The sequence below is a fragment of the Gopherus flavomarginatus genome, chromosome 9, assembly GCF_025201925.1.
Source record: "Gopherus flavomarginatus isolate rGopFla2 chromosome 9, rGopFla2.mat.asm, whole genome shotgun sequence".
Classification (NCBI taxonomy): domain Eukaryota; kingdom Metazoa; phylum Chordata; order Testudines; family Testudinidae; genus Gopherus; species Gopherus flavomarginatus.
This window is the reverse complement of record NC_066625.1, coordinates 3,213,694-3,227,207: the sequence shown is the minus strand read 5'-3', so window position 1 is coordinate 3,227,207 and position 13,514 is coordinate 3,213,694. Positions and strand designations below refer to the sequence as shown.

At 43.2% G+C, this 13,514-nt stretch overlaps 2 protein-coding genes across 10 annotated transcripts in view; one reads left to right on the top strand and one right to left on the bottom strand.

Annotated features, from left to right (window-relative positions):
- Positions 1-658: 658 nt before the first annotated feature.
- On the bottom strand, positions 659-13,167 carry ZDHHC4 (zinc finger DHHC-type palmitoyltransferase 4). 5 transcript variants are annotated; one of them, XM_050968613.1, is made up of 8 exons: positions 13,129-13,167; positions 12,040-12,171; positions 11,405-11,535; positions 6,811-6,884; positions 4,977-5,155; positions 3,785-3,910; positions 2,509-2,753; positions 659-1,128 (listed from the first exon to the last, which is right to left on the bottom strand). In XM_050968613.1, exons 3-8 carry the CDS (start codon positions 11,525-11,527, stop codon positions 850-852), a joined length of 1,026 nt encoding a protein of 341 aa, XP_050824570.1. In that variant the 5' UTR covers positions 11,528-11,535; positions 12,040-12,171; positions 13,129-13,167; the 3' UTR covers positions 659-849. The 5 variants fall into 5 exon arrangements, with proteins under 5 accessions (XP_050824570.1, XP_050824566.1, XP_050824568.1 ...); XM_050968609.1 differs by having other exon boundaries at positions 13,062-13,144; XM_050968611.1 differs by lacking the exon at positions 13,129-13,167 and adding an exon at positions 12,962-13,050.
- GRID2IP (Grid2 interacting protein) overlaps positions 7,360-13,514 on the top strand; it is a 110,400-nt gene continuing 104,245 nt past the window's right edge. For 4 of the 5 annotated variants that reach the window (XM_050968555.1, XM_050968553.1, XM_050968554.1 and 1 more), the window contains exons 1-2: positions 7,360-7,975; positions 8,067-8,326. In XM_050968555.1, coding sequence (XP_050824512.1) covers positions 8,206-8,326 — 121 coding nt within the window. In that variant the 5' untranslated portion in view covers positions 7,360-7,975; positions 8,067-8,205. Of the gene's footprint in view, positions 7,976-8,066; positions 8,331-13,514 lie in introns of those variants that run through there. The other variant, XM_050968556.1, reaches the window with a different exon arrangement.

Below are 13,514 nucleotides of genomic sequence, written 5' to 3'. Positions count from 1 at the left end.
TAGCATCTAAGCAAACACAGAATACAATATTTTCTTAGCCCCTCAAAGATGAGGTGGAAAAAGTAGTGTGATCCCAGCCTGAACTTCTGCTCTCTCAACAATCACATAATGCAGCCATACAAGAGCCACTGCCTTCCCAGGAAAGCAAGACCTAGATAATGTATAAATCCAAAAAGAGCTGTATAGCGTAGTATAATATTGGATACATTCACGTAGGTGTGATGAAGCCACACAACAGTAAGATTTAAGACATACTAATTAGTAGAGTCATGATCTGTTCACCTTAAGATACCGTGAAATTGCTTCTTTTAAGGACTTGTACATTCATTTGCTGAGACACTTCTATGCAGTTCTTCAAAGGCTTCATTTTCATAGTTACAAAAACATTAGATATAAGATGGAGGTTCCTGCTAAATATGCTTACTATATTTAGTCCTTAACAAACATGCAAGTTGGTTAGCCAATTCAAGTTCAGTATATTTGCTTTAACACTGTTACCCAAAGAACATACTGACAGAAAACTGTTTAAGAAATATTGAGCTACAATGATGTCCAAAGAAGCTATTTTCTGAAGAGGCCTACAAGCCATGGCCTTAGTCCCCAGTGCTAATAACTAGGACATTGATTCTGGAAGTTCAGCAAACACCACAGACAATGATCAGCTTTATAAAAATATATTTTATAATTTAGTCATTTAGAAAACAAAATCTCTTTTTAGCTACAGCACTTAATGAAAAGCACAGTATCATTTCAAGGGTCCTTGGTGCTGGCAAAAAGCTCTTCATCGAGTTAGATCCTTTGGGAAAAGTTTAAAAATAAATATAGATTTTAAAAGATGTAACTATTTCCTCATGTTTTCTTTTTTTCTGAACTTGTAGGTTTAAAGATTTCTTTTAAATTGACCCAAACTCCTTGAGAATAAACATTTCTGTAAACAATGTGCCTGTCATGGGGTTGCAACGCCTGACAGCAAGAACATTCATATCTTCTAGATTTATACCATTCATTGGATGTTTGGTTAGTCAGGGCCAGGTACAGAGTGAAACAGCAATACGCCCCCAGCACCAGAGATAGGACAATAACAAAACCAAGCATGAAGACAATTCTAGGAAACGTCAGGAACAGGTGCTGCAAAAACAGATAAAACAGTAACTTATTTTAAAAAGTCATAGTGTATAAAATCCCCATTTTAAAACATTTTGATTTCACTCTATTAACCACAGTATAACCCGCTCAGAGATGATGAATCTCATATGAAGCCTTTAGTAAAAGATTTTCAAGAACTTTTTTCCTCACAGAATTTGTTTATGAAGGGACACTCAAGCTTCTGAATTTGCATACTGAACACAGTTGTGTGGGTGACCTACACCATAAAGATAAAAAAATACTGATACTTAATGGTGACATCTATTCACTTTTAATTTATTGGATTTTGGTGATTTATGGTCAGCTTTAGTGTTAGTTAAGACACTTTTTTGATTAAAATCCCACATAGAGCGATTGTGAAGATACATTAATTCATGTTTGTGAAGTATCTGAATTCTAGGGTGATAATTTCTCTGTCTGAAATGGAACCTAAGTTGGGATTTGAGAGTTCGCTGACAGAGCCGTTAGTGGCTCAGGGCACGGAAGACAGACGGACTGCCTATCACTTAGCCATGCTTAAGCAGGCTCCAAAAGTGAGTCTTCCTTTCTCAGCCAGAAGTATGGTGGCATTAATATCTAGTATGAACATCGCAGTAGTAGGTGGTGTCAAATGAAAAGAAACTCAAACTGATATGAAAACTCACCTTTGTTTAAAGTGTGAGCAACAATACTGGCCAGGACGTACATACGTAAGTACGTACATGTGTGTACACCCAGAGATCTTAAACCAAGACCTCTCTGGGCCAATAGAAGTTAATCATCTCTTCCAAATGAGATCTCAAACAGTAAACAAGGTTGTGAACTACTTTAAAAACATGTTAGTACATTATATGGTAACTTTCAGAGTAGCAGCCGTGTTAGTCTGAATCTGCAAAAAGAACAGGAGTACTTGTGGGAACTTAGAGGCTAACAAATTTATTTGAGCATAAGCTTTCGTGGGCTACAGCCCACTTCTTCAGATGTATAGACTGGAACATATAGTGAAGAGATTACACACACACACACACACACACACACACACACACAAAACATGAAAAGGTAACGGATGTTTACAAGGCTATTTCTATAAGGATCAAAGATTTACATTGAATATAACTGGTTTGGAGATGGAGAGACTGGAAACTGAAGAAACTGCCATTCTAAAATATTTGTAAGTTCCTTGGAATGATTGTGCCTCTAATTAGAACAGCAAAAGTGGGTTCACTACAAGGGGTTCACTATAATGGCTCACTCCCCCCAAACAAACAACAGAACAGGTGGACCTACTGCAAGGTTCTTACGAGATGAGACTTAAAGACAACCCCTTTGTTCAGGCTACACGCCCAGAAGTAGGTTAAAACTCAGACATTACAGTGAGCTTACCTGAATAAGAAAGAGAATCTCAACTGCATGCTCTTGCCCCTGATCATCAATGTAACTTCCAAGCATTATATTTGATAGCAGCACTACTTGGATTAGAAATGCTGCTGTTATGATTGCAAGGTTTGCAGCCATGGCAGTCAGAGTGAAGAGGTAAATGAGAAAAAATCTTGTATTGAAAGCACCAATGCAGTTGTTGACCCAAACACAGTGGTGATCAAAACGATGTACACAGTTGTTACATACACCTGATCAAAAATTAAACATAAGACAACACAATTATTTGGGTTTTAAATGACCAGTGAGATTTTTTTTGTTTTAAATGGAGCTTAGTTTATTTCCCCTGCCCACCCCCAATGGAAATACAGGAACATGACTAGCATTTGCCGTTAAGATATAAGAATAGCCATGTGCGTGCCTGATCACATGTGATTAGTTGAAGCGTGCACAGGTGCAGACAGTGTGATTTGTAGGAATATATCCAGATTTCTGATTCCTTAAGAAGGAATCTTTTATGGCCAGAAGACTCATAGGAGATGAGCCAAGGAACATTTGTCAAAGGCCTTTGTTACTATTAATGGTAAATGAAATGTGTCATCCTCTTTCTTTGTTACCACTGTGTGTGGCTTTTAAGGGTTAAGCAAATACAATTGTTTCAGATTACAAATCAGCAAGAGAAACATAATATTTACAAATTACACAGGGATTAAACCAAAAAACAGTTCCTCTTTTACTCGCCAGCCAAGGCTGGAAGCCCAGGGACCTAGGTTTCTCCTGTTAGTGCTACCTACAGTATCATTTGGAAGGCAGAGTGTACAGTTCCCTGCTTCATTTTAAGTGACAGGGATATCAAATACAGCAAGAGAAACAAAGAATCCTGAGCTCAGGTCTTGGCAGGTAAAAGCTTTTAATTTCACCTTCAGATGCGCAACAGCTTTCCCATGTCAGAATTCAACTTGACTAGCCAGTTTTCCTTTGTATGAAGTAAAATTCCAAAGCTAAGCTAAAAGGCTGCTTTGCAATTTATTCCCTGAAACTAACCAAGATATGGTCTCCAGGCTAATATTCTCAGTAGAGTAGTTTAGAGGCAGCATAGATATGTTGCTGATAAACTTGGTTTGAAATCCCCCTGAAAATAAGTAGCAATGCCAACAATTCTTTGCAATAATTAAACTGGATAACTAAGTTAAGGCAGGTGAATTGTAACTAGCAGCAAATAAATCTGGTGTAAATTTGTTTTTTTAATATCCTTGACAAGCATAAGGATAAAGACTCTTACTGCAGTGTTTAGATCTGGCTGGCTTTTCCACATTGCATGTAGGACACATGGTGCTTTTCTGAAACATTACTCCATCGTATGCATAAGCCTTAAGAAATGACTCCTGATTTGATTGTGTTATTGTACCTGCAAGAGAAACAACACTATAGCAGCAAACTTCTCAATCAAAAACTGTTGAATATTTAACACTGTGTGAGGTTGCTCATGCACTTTGAATTTGTCTGTGTGTTGCCAGAATCTCAAAGGGGACAACAGTCTTACGATGACTGTAGTGACTGGAAATAATAGTACAGAAGCCCATTTTTGTGTTACTCCCCATTTTTGGTGTTACACCATCTTTGCAGAGAGAAATATATTCTCATAATACTGAAGTTTCTAACCTGACTCAAACCTCCAAAAACAGAAAAATCAAAGCAAAGGTTATGAAATTTGCTCACCAATGAAATAATAGTGAGATGACATTAGAGCTCTGGAAAGCAGATGAAAACCCTACAAATACATCATCTTCCCTGGCCTTTTATCTCCAAAGCCTGGTCAATAAATACATTCCTGGTTTTCAAAACTCTTTCAGGACCTTCTTCACTCTACCCCTCTGTGACTTTGTATGCACCTCTTCCCAGCTCATTCGCTCCTCTAACCAAGCCAAACAGTAGCAACTAACAACAGAGCAGTGATTTGAGGAAGGTTGCAAAGTAAATTAGTGAGTGACAGAGCCATAAATAAAAACCCAGCTTCTGTTGGGACTCCCAACTCCTTTGATTTAACCACAGTATCTGCTTGTTATACAGAAATACATTGAGTGGTCAACATGAATATTCCTGGCCTTGGAGCATGTTACTAAAATACACCAAAAGCAATTAGCCCACTTTCTTCCTCATTAAGAGCTAAATATGACAGCATTATTTAAAAAAAAACAATGCACAGCTGCTTTTTTCAGGGCAAGTGCAAAGAGTACATTTCAAAATGTTCATCACTTATTTCAGCACTTCTTATTTGGAGCATTAAAGAAATGAGATTTGTTGGGGACATTTCTTATTTACCATCCAATGGAACAAATTATCAATCAGAGATGACACACACAGCATTTCTGGGCAATTACATGATACCTTCGGTGATGGAAGAAAGCACCAGATCAAAACCAAAATGACAATTGCCCATGAAATGCAACAATTCAAAATAAATATGAACTTACCAGGGTTGGTCACAGAGCACAGAATGAAAAATCCCATATTCACAGCCAGCAACAAATATGGCAGCAGAAGGTAATGAATGCTGAACTCCATCTCTTTGCAGTAGCCAAATACTTCCCAAGTGTATTCACCATAAACTGCCACTTGCAAGGCTAAGTGCAGGACAACGAACAGACAACTTCTGTAATGAAAGGGGAAGAGGACAGGACAGCTAATTCACAATCAGTGCTCTAAACACAAGACAAGCATCATTCAGAGGTGACATTTCAGCAGCAAAGGGCTTTCTCATGCTCAAGAAGAGCTGCTACCGGGCTCATGGTCAAACTAACTTCTCTAACTGGGATTCCCTATTGATAGCACACAGCCTAGCCAAAATTTCCAACTCCCAATATTTTTATGTCTTTGAGGGGTTCTTTAAATAAATCTCAGTCTCAATCAAAATGGACCCTCACAGGCACAAAAGTGTGCCACAAGAACAGGCTGATTCTTAGACAACACTTTGGTGCTGACAGAGTCACCCTGATCCCATGAACTGCTTTGAAAGCATTGAACAAACAAAATATTAAAGCAAAATTGACCAATTTGGCAGCCGTAAGAGAAAGGATGCAGCACTATGAACAAGAGAGCAGCATACTGGGAGGTTAGTGATGGCAAACACTAATTCACATCTAAAAGCCTACTGCATATCATATTAGGTGGACCATTTAAACTGAGTCAGTGTGCCATTTCCCCTGCATTTAGGCGCTCAGATACATCTTGCTGAATCTGTGCCTCAAATTCAGTGCACTTATGTAGGCAGGGGGGGAGAAGGAAAGGGGGCAATTACTGTGGATTAAGGGAAAGATGTGTCTATTAATTAAATTTCACTGTTCCAAAAGTAATTTCAGACTCACAGACTTTAAGGTCAGAAGGGACCATTATGATGATCTAGTCTGACGTCCTGTACAATGCAGGCCACAGCATCTCACCCACCCACTCCTGTAACAAACCCGCAACCTCTGGCGGAGTTACTGACATCCTCAAAATGTGGTTTAAAGACCTCAAGGTGCAGAGAATCCTCCAGCAAGAGACCCGTGCCCCACACTGCAGAGGAAGGCGAAAAACCCCCAGGGCCTCTGCCAATCTGCCTGGGAAGAAAATTCCTTCCCGACCCTAAATATGTCGATCAGTTAAACCCTGAGCATGTGGGCAAGACTCACCAGCCAGCACCCAGGAAAGGATTCTCTGTAGTAACTCAAATCCCACCCCATCTAACATCCTATCACAGACTATCGGGCATATTTACCTGCTAATAATCAAAGATCAATTAATAGCCAAAATTAGGCTATCCTATCACACCATCCCCTCCATAAACTTATCAAGCTTAGTCTTGAAGCCAGATGTGTCTGGATGAACACCTGTATTACTCATTTTATAGCCTTAGTAAACCACATATTGCTATAGCCTGAATTCTCAGTTACAGAAAAAACGCTCTATTCTATTGTTCTTATACTACCTTTATCACCACAGTTTCTGAGCACCTTCCAGTAAACCATTAACTGATGTGACTAACATCTGCCCATGTGGTTCATTCTTTCAAAACTATGGAGCTACACTATGTAAAATTTGCTTAAATATTTTAGGACATCCATTCTCTCAACAGCAAGCAAGGAAGAGAGAACAGAATAGCTAACTTTAAGGAGACTCTGTAGTCCCACATAAACATCTTTGGCAAAGAGGGAAACACCTCTAAGAGCAATCTCTCACAGCTTTGTTGGTACCAGTGGGAGGCTGCCATCAGTAATGATCAGCAACAGTTCAGGAAAAGGATGTCAAAGAAAAAAAGAAGTGTGCTACCGTGTGTGGAAGAGCCTGTGAAGCACCCTCTGTGTTGCTCTTTGAAGCCGTGTTGGGATTACAAATGAAGATACCTGGATCAAATCAAGATACCAATCTGAATTGAACATCACTTTTCCATCTTTGTGGCAAAAAATTCAAACAAAAATAATATTTCTATAGCACTTTCCATCTGAGGATTTCAAAGTACATTACAAACATTAGTTCACTAAAGTCTCCTAATTCCTCTGAAGTGGATACTGTTATATCCACCTGTTTTCCGGGGGAGGAGAGAACTGATGCACAGAGGGCCAGTTTTTTAATACGTATTTAGGCACCTAAAAATGCTGATGGAGTGTTCAAAAGCACCTACGTTTTTTTTTTTACCCCAGATCTTACCAATTCTGGGAAATTTTAAAGATCAGCTGTTTGAATTATTTGTGATTAAAAAAAATTAAGGCATTTTGTTTTGTTTAAAAGGAAAAAGCACCTTTAGGCTGAGAATATGCACGGAAAGTTTTAGCCCAAAAGAAGAACTTTGATGGAGTTGAGTGAGTGAAACCAAAACTGACTTATAACAAAAGTCAAGAAGTGACCAGGAAGGGTGTGATGCTGAGAATATCAGGTTTGATAGCTTCATGTTTTTCTAATGGTCAATTCAAAAACTGCCATAAACAATGAAGGAAAAAAGCTCTGTTTTCATTCAGTGACATGATTAGCACACTCATTGCCGTGGAACTGTCTCCATTTGCCAGGGAGATGATGATTTATCTCTATAGCAACACACCTCTCTACCAATGGTGCAAAAAGCACAGCAGCAAAGCAGAACCACGGGGGGGGGGGACGGGGGACGGAATTGCATTAAGGTCTTTAATCTTACATGTGACAAGATCACAAGCCAGACAACTCAGGCAGGTTTGGGAGGGATGGTACATATTCCACTTTTAACAAGTGTGCCTCATACAACAAGATAGTTCACGGAAAATTTGTAAAAAACAGGAGTCTATATGCTGCTGTTAGAGGGGCATTAGAAATTATTAGATATAAAAACAAACCGCTTATGCAACTTTCAGAATCTGACTTTAAATTAACCGTATGAAAATGTGTTTACTATCCTCCAACTATCATTGCATCCAAGAGAGGACAGAAGGAAATAGCCCATTTTCCCCCTCCTGTAAAAACTAAGGTGGCATAAGAAGCTTGTGCGTTTCAGAGGGCTCCCCACCCCGGCACACCACTGAAGTAAACAGCATTCTCCCCCTCCTGTAAAAACTAAGGTGGCATAAGAAGCTTGTGCGTTTCAGAGGGCTCCCCACCCCGGCACACCACTGAAGTAAACAGCATTCAAGTTAAACCAAAGCAAAAAAGGCTCTTAAAAATGTTGCCTTTCCCTGTTATTGAAGCAAGATGATATGAATGTGGAAAGAACTGCATACAGAAGCCAACCATTTTACTCCAATGAACACTGGCAGCATGAAAAAGAGAACAGTAGGATGGACGCTGACCTGCCAGAGAGCTAGAAACAGCTATGGTGTGTGTAAGTAAGTCATTTTATATTGTTCAAAATCCACTTCTTGAGGTGCTTAAAATAATAAAACCAGTCATACCTTCAACAAACTGGTGCGTTTATGCATTTTGGACTACAGTCAGAAACCAACTCATTTTTTTAAAGATACAGTTTATACATAAAACCTCCTTTAAAGTTACTCTGTAGTTGTTTAACATTGATATTTTCACATTTTATTTCTTTGGCAAAATGTGAGTACTTCTTTTACATCATAAATGGTATTTGTAATATCTAGTTTGTTGCATAACAGCACAGAGATATTTTAAGTAATGAAGAAATACGATCAACAATTTGCCCAGCTCCCTTTACTTGCAAACAAAGTCACGTGACTAACGTTAAACATGTCTAGTTACTTCACTGACTTTTCAGATTTTTCATTCTTCTTTCCCTGCTTATAGTACTGTGCTATTTCTTTCCATTTAGACAGATTTATTTAAGGAATATTTGTTTATTCTTGTTCTTATTTGCAAAAAAACATGATTTTTTTAAAATCTCCTTTTAAAGAAAAATGCCTCATATAGCTAAAGTTCTTCATTCTCTTTATTGGTTAGCATATTCTAGCAAATAACATTACATACATAGTACTGAGCAGCATTTTAAAAATAAATTTTATTAAAATTGCAGTTGGGTATGACCCATTTGCTATATTCTCTCAACTAAAATAGCCCTACAATTATTTTCATGTGAATTACAAATACTGTAAATATGGCAACTCAGGTTTCTTGTTTATTTCTTTAAGGCTAATTATTTTGCAGTGCTGTTGAACAAGTGTAATTTTTATATTACAGAACAGCACGTTCTGTTCTTACACCATACAATGGTTATTCCATGCAGCAACCACATTAGTTTCAACTACATTTTGTGGTGCATTCAGAGCCCTGGGAACCTTTCATTTATCTACTGAGCAGGTTCAGCAGAGTTTGCTGTAACACAAGCCTCCCTGTCAGTGTGCCTCACCCTGAAGCAGAGGAACTCCCAAGACAAAGGGTATGTCTACATCTACAATTTTGCAGCGCTGGTTGTTACAGCTGTATTAGTACAGCTGTATAGGGCCAGCGCTGCAGAGTGGCCACACTTACAGCAACCAGCGCTGCAAGTGGTGTTAGATGTGGCCACACTGCAGCGCTGTTGGGCTGCTTCAAGGGGGGTTCGGGGAACGCGAGAGCAAACCGCAGGGCAGGAGACCTGCTTGCAAGGGGGTTCGGGGAACGCGAGAGCAAACCGGGGAAGGAGACCAGCTTCCCCGCGGTTTGCTCTCGCGTTCCCTGAACCCCCCTGCAAACCGCAGGGAAGGAGACCTGTTTGCTCGGGGGTTCGGGGAACGCGAGAGCAAACCGCAGGGAAGGAGACCTGCTTGCACGGGGGTTCGGGGAACACGAGAGCAAACCGGGGAAGGAGACCAGCTTCCCCGCGGTTTGCTCTCGCGTTCCCCGAACCCCCCTGCAAACCGCAGGGAAGGAGACCTGCTTGCTCGGGGGTTCGGGGAACGCGAGAGCAAACCGCAGGGAAGGAGACCTGCTTGCACGGGAGTTCGGGGAACGCGAGAGCAAACCGGGGAAGGAGACCAGCTTCCCCGCGGTTTGCTCTCGCGTTCCCCGAACCCCCCTGCAAACCGCAGGGAAGGAGACCTGCTTACTCGGGGGTTCGGGGAACGCGAGAGCAAACCGGGGAAGGAGACCTGCTTGATTACCAGAGAGGCTTCCTCAGGTATGCTGGGATACCTGCTTATTCCACGGAGGTCAAGAAAAGCGCTGGTAAGTGTCTACACTTGATTACCAGCGCTGGATCACCAGCGCTGGATCCTCTACACCCGAGACAAAATGGGAGTACGGCCAGCGCTGCAAACAGGGAGTTGCAGCGCTGGTGATGCCCTGCAGATGTGTACACCTCCTAAGTTGCAGCGCTGTAACCCCCTCACCAGCGCTGCAACTTTGTGACGTAGACAAGCCCAAAGTGAGGGGGGAATACAGTCTCCATGGCCCACTCAGATTTTGGTGTGTCTGCTGAGACTGATTACATGCCATCTGTGAACTGGAGAGTGACCTCATTTCAGATAGATCATTAGACTTTTTGTCACCACCAGCTGGGCTACCAGCTTTGTGCATCACTGTATGCAAGATGACTGACAGATGAAAGACATTGTATCTAATTAGAGGGTTATTCATATGGCATCACAGAAATGTCCATAGTAGGTCTCCAAATCATTAAACTGCTACCAAAATTCCTTGAAAAAAAATCAACATACCAAGGAATACAGAAGTGGTTACATGGAATAGACTCTATCCCAGTGGTCCACTCTCTTCATGAAGAAGACAACTGGAGGATCCACTAGCAGCCAGTTTTCCCTTGTTCTTCCCCCACATCTCCAGCCCCTTTCTGCTCCCACCCCCAACACTCTGCTATCTATCAGTGGGCCTCCTTACATCATCATTGCTCAAGAAAACCACACCAATTCTGCTAAGAGCAGGCCCACAACCAGCAGAGGATAGGCCAGGATTGCCTCCCGAACAAATAAGAAGCAGGCTCTTTTCTGTTTTCAGAGCACTATGTGATATACATAAGTGTAAGAAACATGTTTAAATCCATACAAATTATGATCCTTTTCAGAAATTTAAGTGTGGTGCATAACACAGCCAGCCAGGAGCAGCGCCAGTGTATTTGGCGCTCTAGGCGGGGGTCCTTCCGCACTCCCAGTTGTTGGCGGCAAGGGGGGCGGGTGTCCTTCCGCGGCTCCCGGTCTTTGGGGCACTTTGGTGATGGGTCCCGGAGTGAAGGACCAGCCGAATTACCACCGAAGACCCAGAGCGCGGAAGCACCCCCCGCCGCCGAATTGCTGCCGAGGGTGGCAAAATGCCGCCCCCCCAAATCCTAGTGCCCTAGGCAACCGCCTAGGTCGTCTAAATGGAAGCGCCGGCCCTGCAGCCAGCCAGTTGCAGAGAGACAAAGCTGAAAACCGGAGGCTCAGTTTGTGCTGGCCGCACTCATACTCAAAACTGGGGAGACATGACCACAACATCACATGAATATGACCAATGTTAGACTCCTTACCTGAGTTATACAACTGAGGCCTCTTGCAGGAAAACTCTCTTTCCTTCCTGAATAGATGCAGACTAGAACAACGCTAGCCAGAACTAATAGCAGATAAATTATGAAGAGAGCCAAAAAGTCCATCTAGAGTCCTGCAACCAAAAAAAGCAGCTTATTGGTGCTGCCTGCTGCTGTGTGTACCTAGCCTCTAAGCGCTGTATCTAGGATTGCAAAGCTGCACATTATTTATCAAAACATTTCTAAACAGTAACCAATTCTGATGGAAACAAGTCCTGAAAATCTCCACAAATACTCTGGCATGGCTCAGAGTGAGGTAAAGAATCTAGTTCAAAACATTATTTATGTATTTCTATAGAGCTCTAATAGCACGCATAAAGCATTTTAGAAACGTCTACAGCCAGAACAAGGAGCCGTCTCTGAATTCCATAACTGGCATCAGCCCCTTTAGGGCAGTAATAATCCATTTGTTATTTACACACAGCCCAGCATAACAGGGCTCAATGCGGACTGGGGCCAATGGATGCTACTGTAATAAACAGCAGCAGCAGGGGAAACTCAGAACTCTGAAGTCTAGACAAATACATTGATTTTCATCTTTGTTTTAAAATGTACTCATCTGCATTTATCACTCCTACTTTGTGTCCTGTTTATTTGTTGTATCCACCTGTTGTTGCTTGTCTTTTACTTGGACTGTAAGTTATTGGGGGCTGGAACATCTTTTTGTTATGTTTCTATAATGCCTAGCACAATGGAGCCCCGACTGGGATCTATAGGGGATATCACCATGTAAGTAATAGCAATAATCTGTCATTCAAAAAATCTACAGATATTCTAGATTTCAAAAACAACAGCATTTCAGTTCCCTTTTAATACCAGAAAGCAAAAGGCAGAGTTGCACCGAGCTCTGTTGAAAGCCGAATGACCCCTGCCGTTTTGTACCGCCCTGACAAGCCATCATTTCTATATTTTTAAGTCTCACGGATGTTGCTACACGGAGGTTTGTTGGACTTCCAACGAATACATGCACTCAGGTCCCCACCATGCTAGACCCGCTTACTGCTCCACCACACCCCAGCCGCTGCACCAGTCACACTCGAAAGGCTTTTCTGCCCCAGGGCCCGAGCCTGCAAACAGCTACACGCCGGAGTATCTGACCAGGCCACTGGGATCAACGGGACAGTCCCGGGCCGGGCGCACCCACTCGCGTTCCCGCGGACAGCTCTCCCGCGGCGAGCACCGGCGCGCTCATAACCCCGGCCCCCCTGCCCTGCTGCGAACCCCCCCCCCCGGGCACCCCCTTGCCGCAGCCCGGGAGCGGCTTAAACCCCTTCCCCAGCGAGATAAGCCCAGCAGCGTCCCCACGGCAGCGCCAACGACCGGGCGCGGCAGCCCCCGCCCCGGGCTCGGAGCCTGGCGGGCAGGCGCTGGACATGTCGGGACTGGCAGGGCGGGACACACCGCGGTCCCAGGGGGCGCAGCCCGAGCCGGGGCCCGGCCCCTCAGAAGCGGCTGGGCCTAGCCCGGCGGTGAGGGAGGCCGCCGGCGGGAGCGCCTCACCGCCAGTTTCCCGCCGCGCCCTCCAGGTCTGGCTAATCGAGCGCCGAGTACGCGGCTGCTCGGGGATCGTTTAGCCACAGAGGGGTCGTTGCCTAGTAACCAGGAGGCTACAGACCCCGCCCCTCGCTGGGACGATTCTGGAGGAGGCAGAGCTCCGATTATAGGACCTTTAAGAATTCCGCCATGACTGACTCGTACGAGACCGGAAGTTCCGGTTACTAAGACGTTATGCAACCGGAAGTTCTGTCAGCCCAACCGGAAGTTCGTTGTCTGCTGACCGAAAGACATTGCAGCAGTGGCTGCAACCAACCAAGTTTAATTTGTCCCTGTCTGTCCAAACTGCCCAGGGAGTGTGGTCTTGTCATGGCATGTGGTGCGAGGACATCACTAGCCTCACACTGTCCTGTAGGATGATGTGGTGATGCGGGTGTGCTACCCACTGTATGATGTCACAGCCCCCATCTGCCACTTGGCGCATGATGTCACAACCTAGTCTGCTACTGCCTGATGCTGCGAGTTTGTTGCCACTGCTGCATGATGCCAGTCTTCAAAT

Bases quoted from the DNA above. Each gene is read 5' to 3' on its own strand.
- ZDHHC4 (XM_050968613.1), bottom strand. From the start codon at position 11,527: ATGGACTTTTTGGCTCTCTTCATAATTTATCTGCTATTAGTTCTGGCT. The intron at 6,885-11,404 runs GTAAGGAGTCTA...GATTTGATCCAG, and splicing joins GCCTCAGTTGTATAACTCAG to GTATCTTCATTTGTAATCCC. The intron at 1,129-2,508 runs GTAAGCTCACTG...CTGTTTTTGCAG, and splicing joins AGATTCTCTTTCTTATTCAG to CACCTGTTCCTGACGTTTCC.